At 36.0% G+C, this 21,951-nt stretch overlaps 1 protein-coding gene across 1 annotated transcript in view; it reads right to left on the bottom strand.

The window, feature by feature from the left end:
- Positions 1 to 949: 949 nt before the first annotated feature.
- LOC134539647 (uncharacterized) overlaps positions 950 to 21,951 on the bottom strand; it is a 43,042-nt gene continuing 22,040 nt past the window's right edge. Inside the window, exon 8 of the mRNA XM_063381833.1 lies at positions 950 to 13,415. Within this exon, the coding sequence (XP_063237903.1) occupies positions 11,769 to 13,415 (1,647 nt within the window). The 3' untranslated portion in view covers positions 950 to 11,768. The remainder of the gene's footprint in view (positions 13,416 to 21,951) is intronic.

The following is a 21,951-nucleotide window of genomic DNA, read 5'->3' as shown; positions in this document are numbered from 1 at the left end:
TTGTTTCCTACTTTTCCTATCATCGTCCTATCCTTAACAGAATAACACAGATTGGAAAAGGTTAAATAGCAAACATGTATAAAAGTTATAGTTAAAATAATCTCTTCGTAGAAGTAATAAACATATTTGAATTAATGAGTGCAAATAAAAGTAAATTTATCAATTAAATTGTAGATTTCATTTCACTCCTTCTTTGTATCCATAAAAAATAGTGATAATTCAATAAAAATGATTCAATTTTATTCATAAAAGTATGTAATCATTTCATCAATGTTTTGTTATGACGTCACGTTAAACTATCGTCCGTAAACAGACTTTACAGACAACCAATTTTTTTTGCTAAGATAATTGCTGGGTGAAAAGCAGACAATTCACAGCTGACTCATTTGATAGCGTGTCAGGGGGAGGGGTTGTTCAGTCAGCTATACCCCAGTTAAGGTGTGTATCTGTGTTAGTGAGGCGGGATGATAAGCATGATGCGCGGTGTCACCTCTGAGCGCAAGGCTGTGAACTGGCACGTAGTCTTCTCATCGTGCATTGGAACACTATAGTATTTGAATAGTAACCACAATGTTATATGGCTGAGAATTGAAGGTAAAGATGTAATGCAAGTTGCTTGAGTGCTTTCAAAAATCTACATGTCTGAAAATTATCCTGAAAACACAGCTGTTAGCCACCATTTTCACTCTCCAAAATACAGTTTAAAAACAAAATACGGAAACAGAACTACTCACCCGCCTTCAGTGTACTCTTAAATGATTTTCAAGAACAGACCCCAATTGGATATCTTAAGCAGTTTTCAAATTGTGTTGTTTCCTCTGAAGCGCTGTACAAGGCATAACGCATAAGCAAGCTTTTTACTACTACAACTGGCTTAGTTAATTTGTGAATCTAGAATTTCCTATACAACTTTAGTATTGCAAAATAAAATAAAAATTATTTCAGAATCTTCATTAAATAAATCTCCATTTAATTTACATATTTGCAATACAAATTTTTAGTCAACAATATACAATATTGTTCCTGAAACATACAAATTTTGCAACTGTTGTATGTAAATATTTACAATTATCATACCTTGACACAACAAATTAAATCAAGAATTTATAGAAAATATGTTTAGCCAAAATATAAATCACTACATATTATTGTAAACTATTGTACACTGACAGAAATGAAAATTGTTTCAATGTTATGATACATATGAGATTCCAGTATGTTAACAGGCAAAACAAGCTATTTATTAGGTAAGTTTGTAGTTTAAATTTGAACATTTTTACATATTTTACGTAAATTCACCAAAACATTAACACCCCATAAAAAAATTTAAACATGTTATTCGTGAAAGTAAATGGGATCACAATTTTGTGCAAATTGCTCATTTTGTTCAAAATACTTATCACTCTCAACAAAGAATTAAAAAACAAATTTGTACTCTTTAACAATACACCATATCGCATTCATCTAACCAACAAATGTGCAATCAAATATTTTTGACAAAACAAATACTGTTAAACTTATCACAAATACACTGTCCAGTTGTTTGAACAATAAACTGTTCAAATAATTACAAACCCTTCCCATAAGCACAGTCATGCTCTTCAGTACTACAGTACAAAACATTTTTAAGTCAGTACGCAGTTCGTTGGCCAGCCTGATAAACCACAGCAATATGCAGAAAGGATACAGTCACTGAAAAAAAAAAAATGTAACTGAGGAATCACTTGTAAACCACTCCACAAAATTTAATAATATAAACTACATATTAACACTGAAAGCATCTATTCAGCAATGCATTATCCATAGGGAGCCTCTCTTTTTTAAGTAAACTGACCGGTACATGCAAAAGATTTAATTTCAAGCTACGTCAAACTTTTTATCAGAAGTATTATTATTAATCATGAATGGGGACAGTAATATATAGTTAATTATTTTTTTTTTAATTGCAATAAAACCAAAACACAACACCAAAATGCAAGATAATACACCAAATACTAGTACCGAAATGCAAGTTATATCGTGGAGATAAGTAGCATTAAACCCAAACTTATTTTCAGATCATTAAAAAAAAAGTAATCTTTTGATGTCTGAAATTAAAAGAATGTCATTTCCACAAAAAAAAAATTGTACCAAAGTGCATAGATCGGAAAAATTAATTTAATTTGTTTTATTGTGCATTTCTTATTGGAACATTTTTAAAGCACAAAAGTTCATTATTTATTTTTGTTGTTCTGAATGTACCTGTTTAGACCAATGAATGCAGCGTATAAATGTTGGTGGAATACGTATTACAAAACAGCTTTTATAAAAATAAAAAAATAACAATTCTGTTTTAAAAACAAAATTGGGGTAAAAATAAAACCTTGAAATCTTGTCTCTAATCCTGAATATAAAAGATGTTAACTTGCTTCTGTGGCAATCATTTCAGCAAGAAAGCCGATGGATGGCAATCTCTAATCCGCCATACTTTGGTTGGGCAAATTCTGTAGTCCCGTGCAGAGTGAGTCATTCGCGTTCTGATTTTATTCTGGGTGAATTCGGGCGTTGCTTGACCGTGGAAGCAACGTGATATCAGAGAGAAACAACAGGGCCTTAGTTGGCTTATTCCAAATTACTTAAATATCATTACAAGGTAAAACCTCTTTTCTTGGGCACTCGATCCTAATCAGATTTGTAGACATTTTATTTAATGTTCACATAAAAATGACAATTGTACATCTATGCAAACAGAGACGGTTAGCACACAATGTACCTGACAACGCTTGATTCATACGCCCTACTAAACAGAAGTTGACAAAATTTCTATGTTAAGAAATTATTGTGAAAAATTAGTTTTATATTTTTAAATGACTTTTAAATAATGTAGGGCATGCATACTATGTATTTTTTTGTTACAAAACATAGTCTTTTACCATAGTAAATGGTAAGCGTGCTTATTTAAAAACGTTATTTTACACGTCACCCATATTACGTGGGTTATCCGTATTTTCGTTTGTCCAGATTGCCTTTGGCTCCAGTTACTCCAGATGGGCGAGGTTTAACTGTACTGTATTTTTGATTTTCTTTTGTATTTCCACAAACTATTTAGTTCACTGTTTCAGTACGACCAAAGTCCTGAACCTGCCAGAACACACTCGACTGCTCATTAGACATGCCCCTCCTCGTGGGCATGCCTCGAATGGAAAGCAAACTGAATTGAATTTCACGAACCAACATATGAAACAAAATAAAAACCGGAAGAAATATAAAACCAAAGGTGCCATCTTGGATTGAACAACTTCTTCAAATTCACATTTACTTAACCAATTCTGTGCCAATATTATGACAGCAATAATTATTACAAGAAAAACTATTTCAAGATCTGAAAGTAAATTACGCAAAGCATCAACAATGCAACAGCCATTGCCATTAAGATCGGGTAAACGTGGTCGAAAATCACAGAAAAAAAATTAAATTAACAAAGAACGAAGAAAAATTGTAAAAAAAAAAAAATCTCTAAAGTGAAAACACAAAATTTCAGGCTGTTCTAGAAATCCACACTAGTGCACGGACCACTGACGAGTTACTACAGCACTCATCGAAACTCTTTTCTTCAGCTGGGACACTGTCCGAGATTCCAGCCCAGCTCTCGGAAGTTCTACCATCTCCGGCATGTATGTACGAATAAATGAATAATAACTGCATTAGTGTTGAACATCGGATCGACATCAAGACGGTGAGAGGTTGCGGGACAAGAACGGATCATTGACAGAATGCATGGGCATGGGGAAATGGGGAATACACTAGAAAAATCCGCTGCAACGCCCCCCACATTTCCTTACAAGGCGGATAAAAAATATCTGGATTTAATACTGCCAGGCAAGCGATCAGAACCTCCAACCACTGTACCCCTTTGCATGTCTGAATGACTAACATAAACATAACGTAAGCATAAAGGGGCAACTGATTAATAAATGTGCCCATAGATTTGTAGGATCTTTGTGATACATGGTCTCACTAACACTAATGGCGTGATAGTCTGGTAGCAGCCTTGGTCCATGCCTACCTAGCGCTTTGCAGAGAGTAAAAGTTACCAGGGAACCTCGAAGAATGAATTGAACTTAATTACGTAATTTACAAGGTTTGTGCTCCATCGCAACACCAACTAGGGCACAGTGGAAGACAATGCAGACTTGAAAATACCTTTTGAAAACATTGAAATGGCAATATTACATTATATTGGGGGGGGGGGGGGGGGGGGGGAATAATAATAACTGAAAAAAATTCAAAAATTAAAAGTCACATTTGGCCATCAAGTATGAAGAAAATTTCAGTTCTTTAGTTACTTTTGAGCTGTATTAGATTACACATATGTTGTCTTACAGACGTGTTTGCATTATAAAATTTCAGAGATGACGATAAAGCTTTGCCACTGAGGGTAGTGTGAAATTATAACACATTAGTACGTTTAGAAATAAATAGTAGTGGTAGTATAATAATTATGACAGTAGTACAGCAATTTGGCCCTTACAGATGTAATCACCGATTTTCGCTTATTTCACTAATTCAGAATGATTATAATCCATTTTTAATACCTGCTGAAAATAAATTTTACTTTGGAAAAGCAAGACATTTTCTTGGGAAATTTTAAAGCATCATTGCTCAATAAATAAGTTACAGTCCAGCCTCTACAGGATCTGTTGATTACAAGCACCAATCTCAGACCTACCTTCTGAATGGCTGGTCAGTCAACATTGAGAAGCAGCGGATCAATGCACGCCACATTTTTGCCGCAAGCTGCTAGCGGAAGGCTACAGAACAGACTGAATTGGGTGTGCAGCGACAATGTCATGTGATAGTTCCGCATGCTGTGCTGGGAATTCAAGGAACATCACACAGATGGCGCATGGCGAGAGGGAATCAAGATGATGTGTTACTTTTGACTAACGAACTCGTACAAAACTAGGGCTGTTCCGATACAAGATACTGGTATCAGATCTCAGCCAATCACAAGGTATCAGTGGCACAGAAAAAAAAATTACCTGAACAAATTAGTTTTTCAAATACTTGCTTTGTTTTATGATTGTGACCGATCACAGATCGTCTTCGCTGTTCGCTGCCAGATAATTTCAATCAACTTGTGTTTTTAAAAAGGCAAATATTAATACATAATTATTAAGTGCCTGCTAGTTAACTATGAATAAATAACATTATGTTTACCTAATAAATACGAGATGTAGAGTCTTTCCTAGAGCTTGCTTTAATTTTAGATTACGTATTTATTTTATAACAACATAATGGTATTCACTAACAAATTAATAAAAAAAATTATGTTTCTATTGTTTATAAAGTGTGGCCAGTAATTATAAATGTTAAATATATATTACACCCGCCCCTCAACGTAATGCTGTTTGATTAGTGCAGTTTTGAAGTAATGATGCCAATAAATCACGGCAAGATTCTGAGTAGCGCAGTCAAGATTCGAAGTAGCGCTGTTTTTTCTTACGTGAATTGTTATTTCCATGGGCACACAATGGCAATAGCACTTGTGTAGCATTAAATACAATGCAACACATTAATAACGTGATGAATCAACAAAACTATATTTTACTCTTTCCTTGATAGCTATTCGCTTCCTTCATTGTGTATTTATTTTTGATGAAGCCCACGTGTTCAGCCAACATTTATTTTATGCCTCCCGCATGTCAGCAGGATCTCTGGAGAGTAATGCTAGAAGCTTCCAATGTTTCAACACTAGTTTACCTTGCATTTACTACTATGCGCTAATGGCAAATCACGGCAGACATGAAATGGGTAAATAAGTCGGGCATTGGAATTATGTTAACCGATTTAATAATAAAAAACATTCAGTTTATGCTTTTTAAATTCTTATTAGAACTGAAATATATCTTCTACATTAATAACATTATTATTTTGTAACTCAGAAATGTAGTTAGCGCCTACTTAGGAATGCTATGCTCAAGCCATATTACAGTATGTAAACAATGTGGTTGTTAATTTTTTAAATTTAATTTTAGGTTGTTTAGTCTCAAAATGTTATTCAACATTTTTATATGTACTTCAAATATATATAGACGTATATTTGTACTGCAAATTAATCTTTAATCTTAACTGAAGCATTGCCTTGATTAAAATGGTAGTCAGCAGGCAAACTTACCTGATTGGAAAACTAATTACTTTGATTAACATACCCTCTTATGGGCAAAACGATTAACACACTATTTTCCTGGAACTAATTAGAGCATTATTTTGAGGGGTGGGTGTGTATGTAAATGATAAATACATAAATGTAGCATCGGGTATCGGTGGTGGTATCAGTGGTTTAAAATGGTGTAAAAGTTTTTGTGTGTAGTAAAATTTTTTTTTCCATGTTTTCACTTTTTTCAATAGCCCTTTCAATTTTGGCCTATAATACTTATTTAAAGTTTGTATGAGTCAATGAATTTCAAAATTAAAAATTAAATGCGCAATACATACAAGGTAGGCAGGTTCATATATCATCTCTTCTGGCAAAAATCAAATAATAATATTTTTATAATGGTAAAGGCAGCATTAAAAATACATAAATTATAACTTATTGATTATGGAACAAATGCATAATCGTGCAATTAATTTAACTGCAAAATGTTGTAAGAACTGACTATGGGTATTGAGATCTTTAAACACATTTTTTTAAATTTAAACAAAAAAAAAGCAGAGGCTCAAAACAGTACACACAAGAACTTACAAACTAACTATGCAAAGAAATCACAGAAATTTATTTGGTAAATATGTAGTTGGGCAATATGTGTTAAAAAAAAAATTTTTTTAATCCAAAAATACTTTTATTCTGTGCTCTTTAACTTCTTCTTTTCATTAAACCCGGCCGAGATAAATTCCAAATACTTTAGGAGATATCAAATTTTTTAATTTTCATCACAATACCTGTGCATTCATAAAAATTATAGTAATTTATGCTATTTTATGGAGTTTTGTGTGGGTTTTTTTCATACACTGGCCATTTTCTAATAGTAACAATATGTCCTTCATCAATGCATTTAGTGAGAAACTTGCTATGAAAGGATATCTGAATTATCTCGGCACTAACACAACATGGTGTATCAAAAAAGAAATATGTACATTATCAATGGTTAGTTGTTTGTGTTTACATATTCTTCACAATCAATTTCTAAGCAATTTTTTAATTTGCTCCTGTTCCAAGTTTATCAATTGACAATAACACAAAAACAGAAAAAAACCTGGACACCAGTTAGCTGGCTCAACTACTATGGTCACACTTCCACAAAAGGGAGTGCCACAAGCCACTGAAAAACCACAAGAATGCATGAAAGGTCACGAACCATTTGAGTTTTCACTAAAGGCTGCACTGTCCTTGCAACTATTTGGAAGGCCAACAAAAAATGGCTGATGCCCCTTCAAATAAAATGCACTTTTCAAGGACCTTTTGAAACACTCTTTAAGAAAATATTCAGAAACAACCACCATCTCTTTTAACGTCAATTAATTTTTAGACATCTTTGGTACTTAAATATGTTTCCATTACCTTCTAACAATACAATGCAAACCAGTGACATAAAATGAGAGAAAAAAATATTTATTACAAGAAACCATGCCGAAGAAAGTTGAAGACACCTACAGCAATCTTAGTAAATATTTTACTTCTCTCTACACATACCAAATAATACAAAATAATGCACACTAAAAGAATTATTTAATAAATACAACATTACTTGTCTACTGGCAAAAAGTTTGGGATTTCAAACAATTTTTGAGCTAAAGCAAAATAACAAAAACTATCTCTCTCAGCAGCAAACATAGTGAGAAAATAATACAGTCTGTCCAGAGAAAAACAAATACTGATTAAAGCAACCAATATAAACAATGTATTTATTTTAAGTGAAAAATTAACTTATTACCAACATAAATTATTAATTTTTTTAACACCATTTTATAAAAAAAGATGACAATGATAGGTTGGTTTGTTCATAAACTAGGCCAAAATTTGAAAATTCTGCAAGAAGTGAGATGATAAATTTCTCTACGGCCAAGATAACCAACATAAAACCCAATGTGGGTTAGTCATTAAGACAAAGTTACATGAACATCCACATACATTATGAATGAAACCTACATTTCTGAAATGCTACAACTTTGTGGTACAATTTTCAGATTTTCACACAACGCTGCAAAATGTACATCACAAAAACTAAACCGTTAATATGTACAGTAAAAAAAATTAAACTATATTATTTACAAACTGTATGTTATATAACATGAGAAAATCTCATGCATATTATAATACAGCTAAGCATGACAGGCTGAAAACTTACAAATTAAATTGTTTGCAAAAAAAAAATTAATTATCCAGTGACCTTAAAATCTATTACAGGTACATACTGACATATGGTGAGTGCATGCAAAGTGGAAGTTATCAGCTGAATCTGAACAAACACTAGGTCTATGTGAACAATACATAGTTTTTTTTTATATGCTAAGCGAATATCAAATTGAATGTTTAAAATATTGGTGAAGTCAAATCAAATTGTTAATATTGTTCTCAGCAAAGCTGTGTACACATACATTTTATAAAATACTGGATTGAAATAAAAAAATATATATATTTTAATGTTTGTAATGCATGAACTGATATATGTATATAATATCAATAAAAACCATAAACCATCCATGCATAATATAAATAGGTATTGAGCATTTATGAAAAGAAACCTGAGTGCCACATTTGATTTTTTTTTTTCAAGTAACCAACTTATTTGTGCAAAACAAACATACACAAAAAGCTAGATATGTATTTTCACGAGCAAATCTTAAGCTTCCATGTTTTAAAGTTCTGCAACAAATTCCCAGCTTCACATCAAATGCAAAACTTCATATAAAACGAATAGCACATTTCCGAGCAAAGTAAAATCAAATATTAAAAAGAGCTTCGATTGATTCACTTAGTCGAAGCTTCGCAGAGGCGTAACAAGCACTAACATTTTGGCTTGAAGTCCTTGTTCAAAATGCACCATCACCATTGGTGATCAGCTTTTTGTGGTCGATTATTTTATTTTATTGCCATTACTATTAATAGAGGGCTATTCATGTAAATTTATCGCAATGGGTGCCTTGCATTTTAAGTTTGGTCTTAAATTTTCTCAATAGATATTTACTAACCATTATCTAATATCTATAAAAAAAAAAAGTCAAATAAGTGTTCATAATTATTAGAGACCAGATTTTTTTTATGTTCTTATTTTAAGGCTAATTTTGTTTATAACATAGGAGATTTCGGTGTTTTTGTTTTTTAATTTTTATGAATTCTGTTTTGTTCATAATGATACCACATTATTCAAAACTATGACACTTGAATGCTTCACAAAACAGTGGTGTTAAGACTGATACAAAATTCACTTTTACAATATAATAATAATTGGTAGTAAGCATCTCTAACCATTTGGAACAATAAAAATAAACAGCAACTATTAAAAATTTTGAAAAATGTACCAATGTTGTAATGTAAAAATGAGTTACTAATAACAGTTGCAAAATAAATTTTAAAAAATTAAGTCTTTTTATTATACATACATTTTGGTACAAACTTAATGCTAAATAAACTACATTAAGTTTTCATTAAAATTACTGATTAATTTAATGAATTGAGTTGCATTTTGTGGTTTATGGTGTATTAACTCACATTTCAGTGTTATATATATAGTGTATTGAAATGCTTTACAGTGTTATTTTGGTTTTATTGTTCCTAATAATTATGATCACTTCTGTGACCTTATAACAAATCGAAAATAACTTTCAGTAACTGTCTGTGGAGAAAAATTTATGGTCAAACAAATGCAAGATAAATTTACAGGAAAATCCCTTAATAATAATGACAAGAAAATGAATTAATCAACTGGCCGTGTGAAATACAGCCTGAAGTTAGTAAACTGCAGTTCCTTTGGCCAAAAAGTAAATTGCCATTCAAAATAGCATTTTCTGATTTAACATTTCAAAAAAAACTTAATAACTCTGTTTTAAAAGCTTCGTATACATGCACTGAAGGAACATGCATTTTTCTCTGATTGCTAACTTCAAAAATTGAACAAGGCATGGTCATAAAAGAAGCAAAATAATACTAACTTGATTAACCTGCAAAGATTTTTTTCCCCTGACCATTCTAGTTGCCTAAGTACTTCACTCATCTACCATACATGCTTCCTGGAAAAACAAGTTACAAATGTGTACAAATATTCTTTTCCATCATTAATTAATTAATTTCTCAGCAAGTAAATACAAAATCAGCTCATGCTCTACTACAAATCACAAGCACCAAGTAAATTATTCCCACACTCATAAGCACTTAACTTCACATTTTTTAATTATTTATCCGACAGTAACACCATTGGTTTTGCCCATGCGCACTGCTTGAAAGTATCTGTTTTTCAGTTTATCTCTCATGTTTACAGTATGTACTTCCTTTTGTACTGGTGAAATAATTTCAGAACTTTTACAGAACATTTAAATAGTCTTTTTCTTATAATTTATATCACAGGGTCATTTATCTTTTACAATAAGCAAAATAAAACATAATAGGAAATGGCTCTACTATTTGCAGGAATATGCTTATTTTTTTATGTTAGAAAGTTAAAAACTTTTCAGCAATAGTTTCCACATGTTTTAACTGGATAGTCTGCAAGTATTTAAATTTGATGTGCTAGTGCAACTGTACACTGAAGTGCAGTGTCAAAAAACCACATGTAAATTAGCAAAAGGCAGCTGAAAATTAAAGTTTTGTGACTTCCAACAGCCGTACTGTTTATTTTGGAACTTTTATGTAACTATTGTGACCAGTCCTTTTGTTTGGTTACTCTTTCATGTCTTTCGTGACCTGTAGACACACCGTATGTAAACAAAGTGATTTAATTTATAGTAATAACAGACCCCCAAAAAAAATTAAGAAATCTATTACAAGTTTCACCAAATGAAAAGAATCCTTTTTTTTTGCTGGATTTAAATTCAGACTTAACACAAAGAACTATAAAATAATAATTTGACACTATCACTGGACTGATAGCATAATCATTTTAGAATAATGTATTCCTTTTGATGAGTTCCAAAATTCTAAATGCAAAGTAGGTGCACTTATATTTCTATACATGCCTGAAAGATTCTTATATTAACAATTAAGGTCAGTCAGATTCATCAGCATCACTTATCAATTACTACAAGTGCATAAATAATCTTGTCTGTAAAAATGGTCAAAATGAAACAAATATTCTGAACCCAAAAAATGTCAACTAATTCAAAGACCTTCTTCTCACCCCTATTTGAATATAAAACATTGTACACTAAAACTACTACAAACAAGCACTATTTATTCTACATATATACACCCAGATGAAAGTAAGATGCTATACCAGATTTTATAAAGTTTACGTGGCATTAATCACGTCATTTTTCTGCACTCTTTTGCAAGTACGTGTATACGGCAATGCACATTTTTAAAGGTAATAAACGAAAGCTTCATTATTCTTACGTGTGACCACATATTGTACAATATGGCAGGTAGTCAAAGCCACACAACACACTGAGCGTTATGTTCTCGTGTTCACAACTATTGACAGGGCGACCCCAACTATGGTTAGTTAACATTGGTAACTTTGCTTTGGACAGAAAGGAGTGCCACAGTCGGAAGATGCACGCGCAACCTTCTCGGGAAAGGAAGCTCACGTGTGTGCGCTCGGGGACGAGGAAGGAGACCGCTTCACTCGGGATCAGCTGTGCCTGGTGTTCTGGTTGAACTCCTCGCTGAGAGCCTCAAAGTCCAGCTCGGGGCCCGACTCGTCGAGGCTCACCTCCATGAAGTCCGGTTCCGACCCGCACTGCAGCTGGAACTGCCTGCCGTTCGACGGGCCGACGCTCGAGTGGAACGGCCTAGTGTTCAGGGGGTTCTCGCTCGGCTGGAACGTCGCGGGTTTGCCCTCCTGGTCCGCCCCGCCCATGTCCGCCAGGGTCTCCACGGGTCCGAACATCTGCCCCGACGATTCGCTCGCGGAAGCCTGCTGCTGCGAGCGATACGTTGTCGAACTGACCGCGGGCTCCTCGCACTTGACTTGCTCCGCCATCTCGGGGACGAACGAACTAGAACTTCCGTTTTCTGCTTTCACAGATGCCGCTCCATCGTCTTTGATGCTAGGTAAACCTAATTCCGTGTTGAAGTCCACGCTCGCACCGTCTTCGTTCATCTCCTGATGGAAACTGAAATGTTCCTGTGTCACCTCGCCATCTTCTTCGTTTTCCTCGACGATTCCGGTGAGAATGTACGTGGGTGTCCCTTCACCCTCGCTCACTTCCATTTTGACACTTGGAGAATATTCCAGTTGGTCAACTTTTGATGGCGAAACTGGCTGATCATCTTCAACTGTCCTCAATGCCATCTCTGAATCATATGATTCCACTGCCTCTTCGCTACCTCTCACATGACGAAGATGATTCCTATACCGATCATGCTTATCGTTGTGAGTTCTGCCATGCAAGTTCTGATCTACATCATCATGCATGGTCAAGTCATGTGAGGAAGCATTTTCTGAGAATGATGTATCAGTGTGAGAAACTTCATTTTGTAACTCTTTTTTGAATTTAACACTATTACCGATTCTGTTTATATGCGATGACCCAACAAATGAACTATGACCTTTGCCCGTTTGTAGCCCTACTTTCTCCCTGCGACTGTCACGTGAATCGTACAAAGTTCTGGAGTCACCACTAACGTCGTTAAGATCCTCAAGCCCACAGGATGTTCTGCCTCCCTCCCTCATTGCACCAAGAGAAATTTCCGGGTCATAAGATGACACTGAGAACTTGCTGGTGGCATCCTTCTCACCTCCATCATCTCGATGAGAAGAGCTGCGCTGAGGGACATGAACCATGTCGCTGACGCTGAATTCTAAATTCTTCAAACTCTCATTTACTATCTCGTCTACGGTCTGCAAGGCTTTGGTGTGTTGGTCCGGATCCGAGAACGACTGCGAGCTGGTGTTGGTGCTCTCCGGGAGCTCGTCGCTTTCCGCAGCGCCGTCCTCGTCGTCCACGTGTTCCGACGACTGCAGCAGAAACTCGCTCTCTTCCTCAGCGGTCTTTGCGGTGGCACTTTCCACGTCCCCGTCTTTGTCCCGCTCCGACAGCTCCGTGTCGAGGCTGAAGTTCGTGACCCTCGCATCACAATCCAGCTCGTTCTGACCAGTGGCCAGTTTTTCATCACCTTCCGAAACATCCTCGTCTTCTTCCATGAGTTTGGAACGCTTACCGTACGGCTCACCGTCGAAGGAAACGTGTTGATCTCGAGTCCGCAAACACCTGTCGTCCACTGCGTAGACCCCACAAGGAATATCCAGGAGCGCACAGATAGTCTTGTCCTGGATCTGGAAAAAGAAATAATAATAATAATTTTAATGACAATCCACGCATGCTCAGAAAATCCCCATGGTCTCAACCAAGATTATTAAAACCCCTTTTCGAGGAACTGCGAAAAATTTGTATTAAAAAGTAAACAATTAGAATGAAATCTGTTGAAAATTTATTTGAAGCATGTTGAGCTGCATTTCTCTCTGGGAGCACTGTACTGCACATGGCACAGTATACCCTCCCCCGGCTGATCCACATCATTATCCAACCACAGATAATGGTTCCGTAGCCCCAGGCCTATCTTCCCGCCACCCTGTGCCCGGCAGCCAATCACTGTGATATTGCTTGCTCTTGGACATACTTGCTGCCTTCTCTGCTTGCTTCTGTTATTACGACTTTATTATTTTTTTTGATCCCGCTGTTAGATTCTGAGCATTTTGTGTACGGTAGTAAACATGACAGGAAAAAGCACTGTGCAACAGCAATCTTTTTTCAAGTTACTGTCAGGCAGTTTGTTGGTAATAATGGGAAAATACAGTAATTACAATACTCCTTTAAGATGTACCTGCACAATACAATTTCCAGTTCAATGTAGTCCACTGTTTCTGTCCCCTCATTTTTACAATAAGACATTAAGGTATACGTTATTTTTTCCATTTAAGATGTTGCCCATAAACTTCATTTCACGTATAAAACGATTATTTTATAGTTGAAATTCGGATATTACCGCTCACTTATTTAATTAACAGAAATACGAAGTTGTCTGATGTGTAAATTTTCTTTTAAAGACTTTTCAAACGTTATAACCTGTATCTGTTCGTCTTCGTTGCCGCTGTGTACAGCATATAAAAAGTAGCTAGTGCTAGTTGGCATCATTCATGTTTGGTTATGTTGATACTGATTCCCATATAGTGCGTGCACGTAGTCGAATATCGATATCAATACCTCACCAATAACATGCAATGCGCACACTCTCTGTCTAGTAACGAGTTAACTATAATCAGACAAGTTACAAAAGAACCTTGGAAGAGCTGGGGAGGGAGGTTGCAGTCACGTGACCGAAGCTTCTGGCGGGGGTGGGGGCCAGTGGAGCTGTCGCTCGCTTCCGGGAAACAGTGGTCCGGTGCCGTCAGCTCACGGTCCTAGTTACATGATCCAACGCTATCCATGGCATCAACGTCGGGTCATAAGTCACAGATTTTAAGCGGCACGCCGTTGCGGGGACAGGCATGGGAGATTGTGTACAATGTGGCGACACATTTGAAAGAGCAAAAGCGATTACATAATTTGAAATACAACATTGTCGAAGCAACAAGTGCTGCAACAAGGGTTTCTCAGTCAACTGTAAAAAGAATTTTGGCAGAAGGTAAAGTAAAAAGCAAAAATAGTTTAAGTTTTTCTACTCCCACAGGAAAGCATAAGGAGCGAAAAAAAAGAATCGAAGTAGATGACTTTACGTGCGGCGCTATACGACGGAAAATTCACCGTTAGAAAAACAATTCCAACATTAAAGAAACTGACCAGGGCATTACGAAAGGACGGAGTTTTAAATTGCAGTAGAGAGTACTTGCGGCATTTGTTAAAACGTATAGGATTTAGGTGGAAGAAATGCCAATCAAAAAGAAAGATTTTGGTAGAAAAACCGGAAATTTCTGCTTGGAGGGGGAGGTATCTACAAACAATTCGTAAATATCGAAATGCAGGTAGAAATATTGTGTATGTTGACGAAACATACCTACATGCAACACATTGCGTTAATTCCTGCTGGCAGTCGAGCACTGAAGTATGTGTAACAGAATCAATTGGCAAGGGGCCACGTTTGATAATTGTGCATGCTGGTGGAGAAGAAGGCTTCGTTTCTAATGCTCTATTAATTTTCAAATCAAAACAAAAGTATGGTGATTATCATGATGACATGAACTACCAAAATTTTTCTACCTGGGTAAGACAGAAGCTACTTCCAAATTTACCTGAAAATAGTGTCATAGTTCTAGACAATGCCAGCTACCACAATGTCCAAATAAATAAAAAGCCTACGACCACTACTCTGAAATCTGGCATCCAAGACTGTTTAAAAGCCAACAACATTCAATTCTCCACACACATGACCAAAGCCGATTTGCTACTTTTGGTAAAATCCCACCAAAGCACAAAAAGATTCAAAGTGGATCAAATAATAGAGGAGTGTGGCCATGACACCATTCGTTTGCCTCCATACCACCCGGATTTGAATCCGATTGAACTAGTGTGGGCAGATTTCAAAGCAAAAGTTTGCGAGGAAATATCTACATCTTTGGACGATAAACGAAAACTGTGTGAGAAATTATTTTGTTCCTATACGGTGGAACAGTGGAAAAAGTGCTGTGATCATGTTAAAAACATTGAAGCCGAATATTTCAAGAACGATGCAATAGCGGACATCGAAATCGACAAGATAATAGTGAATCTTGACTCATCATGTGGCGAAAGTTCTTCGGGTGACACAGGATCTAGCGCTACAGAAACGGCCGAATGTCTGAACTCAGACTCGAGCTCGGAATAGGTGAGTCGCGTTCAAATAAATTTTAACCGTACTTCCCTGTTATACATAGTTATAAATGTTTTTGTACTTTTAAAAAATTCCTTTGCAAAACTAATTGCCAACGGGTTCGAATCCCGACTCTGGCGTTCTTGATGGTAACCGTGTTTTCCAGAAATTAAACAACAGTTGAACGATGTGATCGTTCCTAAACAAAGAACGACGCAAGACTGCAACATAGCGATTTTTAAACTCTCAACTTTCTAGCGTTTTTGTCTGGAGTGTCCGCCTTCTTAATTCATAACAAATCCTTTCCGATAATGTAAAATGCTCAAAATGTGTATCTCAGGCCCCGGGTTTACTTTTTCGCTGCGTTTATTTTATTTGTGTGTGGGCGTCTGCCTTGTTTGTTTTAATTGACAGTAAAGTTTGTTATTCGTGTTTGTAAAATAACTTGTTAAATAACTTACGTTTCCTTTGTAGACGATTGGCGTATTGGAAAAAGCTGACGAAATCCTAGTTCCCAATAATCTCATTCAATAGTTATTACATTAAAAATAACTTAGTTTTTTCTTGCCATCCTTTTGTCGTTGCGGGTTTTTTGTTTATATACTTAGCCTTACTCTTTACATTCTTAACAATAGGCGTACAACTTAGACTGAGCGAGATGAGCTCAGATACATACAAAAGGTATTAATTACTTGAGTGTTGCCCGCGCAAAGCTGCGGCGAAGAGTTATTTCTTCGTACAGAGTTTACTTTGCTACTGGCCAACTGCGTGGGTACGATACCGTGTTCGTGTAAGTCGGGCCGACGCGACGGACAAGGGCAAGGGCGGAGTCACTCCCTCCCCCTACTTCCCCTCGACGGTCCTCGGGAACTCGCGCATGCGCAGTAAAAGGTCCAGCTCTATCTTGTCGGGTTATACATTTGATAGCCCACATACTTTCTTGGTAAGTGTACTACAACAATAGTTATGTGTTAGTTTGGGTCACTTTTTTGTTTTTCTATTTAAAGTTGAACAAAATATGTTTTTGTTGCATTACTTTTAAACTGTTTGGTGTGATTTTGTATATTATACTTTTTAAATAAATGTACTTTCTATGAATAGGTTTTGTTTTTATGAATAACTTTACCTCAAAATATGCTTTATTCGCATAAAAATTGCATCCCTACTTTTCATACTTGATTTTAGTATAAAATGTGAGACAATTATGCGATTAAACACGGTATTGGGTCAACATTCACTCTAAATGCACATATGGTACAGAAGGGAACCTATTTCAGCAGGATCAAACATAAATTAAAAATATATATATTTTTTATTTATAATCAAAACACATATTTTAGTTTCTAAAAAAATTTGATTGCACACTATCATGATGAATTAAAAACTTTTTGATTTTAATGAACATTGTACATTTCTCTATATAATTTTTGACTATGTGTTTGGATGGTAAAACACCTACTAACAATGACAAAGCTGCATAGATTACTTGAGCAGCTAGTGAACTAGCTAAACATAATAAATGCTTGACTGTACATTCAATCTATACAGTTACATCTAAAAAAAAAATTTGAGTTCAACTTTTGGAAAAAAATTCACTCCCCCACTTGTATGGTTGCAACATAATGTCAGTATAATTAATATTTTTCCTGGCATTTACCGATTTTCCTTAACCATTTACAAAGTCATTGAATTTTGCAGGTTTTCCTTGACCACTTTCAAACTCCCTGACTACTGTAATTTTTCCATAACCATTTTTTTATTCCAAATTTTCCTCTCAATTTTCATTGAGGGCTTACAATTTCCCCCAATTTTATTTTAAGTTTACCTTGATCACTTTAAATTACCCAATTTTTCCAGTTTCCCTTGATCACTTTAAATTACCCAAATTTTTCCAGTTTCCCTTGATCACTTTCAAATTCCTAGACTTTGCCCAGCTTTTCTTTAACACTTTCAAATTCCCAGAGTTTTTCAAGATTTCCATGACCACTTTCAAATTACCTGACTTTCCCATGTTTCACACATTTTGCAAAACCTACGGTAACCCTGAGTCGGATACAGTGAAACCTCTATTTAACAAATCTCAAGGGACCAAAATTTGTTGTTTGTTGTAAAGGGGTTTGTTAAATGGAGGTTTCGCACAATATATTTTAAGTCATCATAAAGCTTCACATAAATGGCTAGAACTGTCTTTCTGACTGTTTAATACAATATGAGGAATTAAACATGAAAAAGTACATAGAATACACTTGTTTAATGGCATGTTTCATAAGGTCGAAATAAATCACTATCTTGTCCAAATCATCATCTTTACATACTTTCACATGTTTTCGATTTGTTCCTACCAGAGAAGCGTTGTTTACGATCTGTTCCCGGTTGGATAATATGGTCGAAAGTGTAGACGCCGGGATGTCGAAACGTTTAGCTATATCACTCTTTTTTTTCCAACTTCATCAACTGCATTTAAAATTTCTAATTTTATTTTTAAGTCAATCTGTTGCCGCTTTTTAGGATTAGAATTCATTTTGCAGTAGTACCGTGTTTATTTCCGTAACTACGTGTGGAAATAAATAAACAACAGTGAAAACTGAAGAAAAAAAAACGGAAATTGTACTACACCATAGTTAAAAATATTTGCGTGTGCGCATCTGTAACCATAGAAATTCAAAATACACTAGTTGTTCGTCTCGCCACAGCGATGGTGCGGGAGGTTTCCGCCACTAGCGCTAAGTGTACCCGCCATTTTAAACAAAGTGCGGCATGTACACACGACACGCGTTATCCACGATGCTTTGTTTATTTATTGTCTTCCGCGACGGTGCATATTATCTTAAGGTTACACGCACGTATTTTTAAGCAGTGAATGCAAAAAAAAAATTGGTGGATGTCTTGCAGGAGATGTTTATTTTTTGCGTGGTTTTTCAAAAGCGGCAGTTCGTTGTGGAGGGAATTTCACTACTTCGGAACAAATAAAATTCGGTATTTAGTAGGCATGGTCGGGCAGAGAAATTTGACTTCGGGCGGGCTCGGGCGGGTAATTGTCCAAAATTTTTGGGCTCGGGCAATCTCGGTCGGGCATCAAAATCAGTTAATGAAATAAATTTTGAACATAAAATAGTCGTACTTAAGTTTGCATTGACAAACCTGAACTGTTTTTATTTATTTACTATACCGCACTGATATGAAAGTTAAACATTAAACTAAAAAATAGAGTGCATATTAATCTTGGAAATAAAGTGCTTATTAACTAAATTGTGTTTGGGTAGCTGCTTGAAGGTTTATTGTCACTGCTGATTGACCTACACTTCCACTGGTATCCATTTTGGTAAAATAATGACATGAATTAAATAGAAACAATTCACAACCACTTTCTGCAAATGCCACGCAACTACAATGTGTGTAATTAAAGTCAGCTTATAATCCTTCTCGCGCACAGCAAGCAGCTCCACCGGCCTTGAACACTACTTTGTGACTATTGAGCAGTGAGCATCCGCCGTGCGTGCGCGCGCGTGTGTGTGTGTGTGTGTGTGTGTGTGTGTGTGTGTGTGTGAGAGAGAGAGAGAGAGAGAGAGAGGCGGGCGACCAGTTGCATCGTTAGTCAGCCAGCGAGAGTAACGGTAAATGTTGACCTTGACCACTTCCGCTTGCTGCAGGGCTCGCTCTCTTATGTCTCCCCCTCCCACAAACACACTTGCTGACCGGGCACCTTCTTTATCTTATCTCTCACGCACACTCACTTCACCGGCTGGTGCCGGGACGGCGGCGGCGTGGCATGTTCCTGCAGCTGCCGCGCGTTCCAAAAAAAAAGAAGCTTTGTTTACTTGCGCCGTGCGGTATTGCCGTTTTCCAAGGTGCCCGATATTTTCGGGCACTGAAATACCCGCCCGGAATTTCGGGTATACTTGATACCCGAAACACTGCCCGAAATTTCGGGTACCCGACCATCCCTAGTATTGATCTTACGGAGGTTCAGCAGGGACCGAAATTTTATTTTGTTGCACGGTTTTTCTTTTGTTAAATAGAGTATTAGTTAATGGAGGTTTTACTGTACAAGTTTCCCAGAAGTGACGGATGAGGAGAAATGTTTTTTTTTATTTTTTATTTGTTCACAATCATGTGAAAGTTTAAAACTGAAATGATGGATTATATATACAGTGAACCCCTTATTTACGTTACCGTTATTTACGTTTTCCCGTTATTTGCACTATATTCAGGGTTCGTACAGTCCTGGAATGTCCTGGAACTTTTACCATGTCCTTAAACGGTCTTGAAAAGTCCTTGAATTCAATCCAGTCCTTGGAAAGTCCTTGAATTTTCAGGTAACATAATATTCCAGTTAGTTTCCCATCGTTAAAATCCTAGCTTAGGAATACAAAACCATAATTTGTTTCTTATTTCTAGAATATAATTTGCTTGACGTGAACAGACGATAACCGAGTGAATTTTCGTAAAAAAAAAAAAAATGGATTTGGGAATTTCTCGTGTTCTATTGGCAACGACATTTATCGGTTATGGTGCGTAATAATGCTTTGCGTAACTGTGTTATTGGATATAGTTTGGTACACAAGAGTAAATGTGGTATCGCGTGGTAGTTGTGGTATCGATTTTTAAAATATGCAGGATAAATATGGTATAGTATGGTAAATGTGGTACAAACAAAAGAAGTTAGATGCAAGATGGTGGTTTTGCTTTGTACTTTTTCCGGATTTACATGCTTCTGTAATTGTATGGCATTGTCGGAGTGATTGGAAAGGGAAAAGTGTTATTTCTAGAAATGTTTTAATATCAGTTCCGACTTCGTTTTTAGTTTATACTTCCTACGAGTTGCGAAAAGATTTTTTTGCCGGCTTTGATATTTGCATCAAATAGCCTATTTGTTTGCATTTTGATTTAATTTTTGCGGCTGTCGTATGTAAAAACTACATTTTTTCACACTTTCTCTTATTATTTTCCTTCAACGTGTTTGATAGTGCTTTTGGTGTTTTTATGTACCTATGCAACTTGAGAGATACTGTTAACATTTTTTCTCAAAATGCCTGGAAACTGTACTTTTAACGATTTGTGGTTACGTAACCCAAAATTCAGTAAATGGCTACAAAAAACGACTGACAGAAATAAAGCCAAATGTGTTTTATGTAGTAGTGTTTTCGATATCAGTAACATGGGTGTATCGGCGTTAACGAGTCATATGGGTGGGAAGAAACATGTCGCTCTGGCAAGTGAGAAGCCAAAACTTGGAATACAAGTATATCTCGGTGGTAAACAGCCTTCACAAGATGGCCAATCTACAAGTTTAGCAGTCGTGAAACCAGATATCCAGAATTCTCAAGATCAGCAGGTAGGCCTGATTAGTTCTTTTATTACTGGCCAGGACACTTTAAAAGCAGAAATTCTGTGGGCCCTTAAAGTATGCAGTAACCATTTTTCATACAAGTCCTGTGAGGATATTGGGCCCTTGTTCAGACAAATGTTTCCTGATAGCAGTGTTGCCAAAGGCTTTTCGTTGGGAGAAACAAAGTGTGCCTATATGTGTTGTTTTGGGATAGCACCTTATTTTAGGTCCTTACTCATGGAAAAAATTCGAAAGGAAGATTCGTATGTTCTGCTTTTTGACGAGAGTGTTAACCGAAAACTTCATCAGAAGCAATTGGATTACCATATTAGATATTGGGATACCGACAAAGTCGTCTCATGCTATATGCACTCTAGTTTCTTGGGACATGCAACTGCAGAAGACATGTTTAGTTCGTATGAAAAACTCAGTTCTGAAATTTTTCTTCCCAGCATGCCTTTACTGCAGCTCTCCATGGATGGTCCAAATGTCAATTGGAAATTTTACGACATGGTTTGTGATCAACTGAAGAAAGACACAAATAAAACAGTGATACAAACTGGCAGTTGTGGGTTACACATACTTCATGGTGCATTTAAGTATGGATCAGTTTCATCTACCTGGGATGTGGAGAGAATTTTGTCAAGTATGTATTATCTTTTTAAGGACTCTCCAGCTAGGAGGGAAGATTATGTGA

Source organism: Bacillus rossius, chromosome 15 (genome assembly GCF_032445375.1).
Source record: "Bacillus rossius redtenbacheri isolate Brsri chromosome 15, Brsri_v3, whole genome shotgun sequence".
Lineage (NCBI taxonomy): Eukaryota > Metazoa > Arthropoda > Insecta > Phasmatodea > Bacillidae > Bacillus > Bacillus rossius.
Note: the sequence above shows the minus strand (reverse complement) of the source record. Positions and strands in the feature narration are given on the sequence as shown.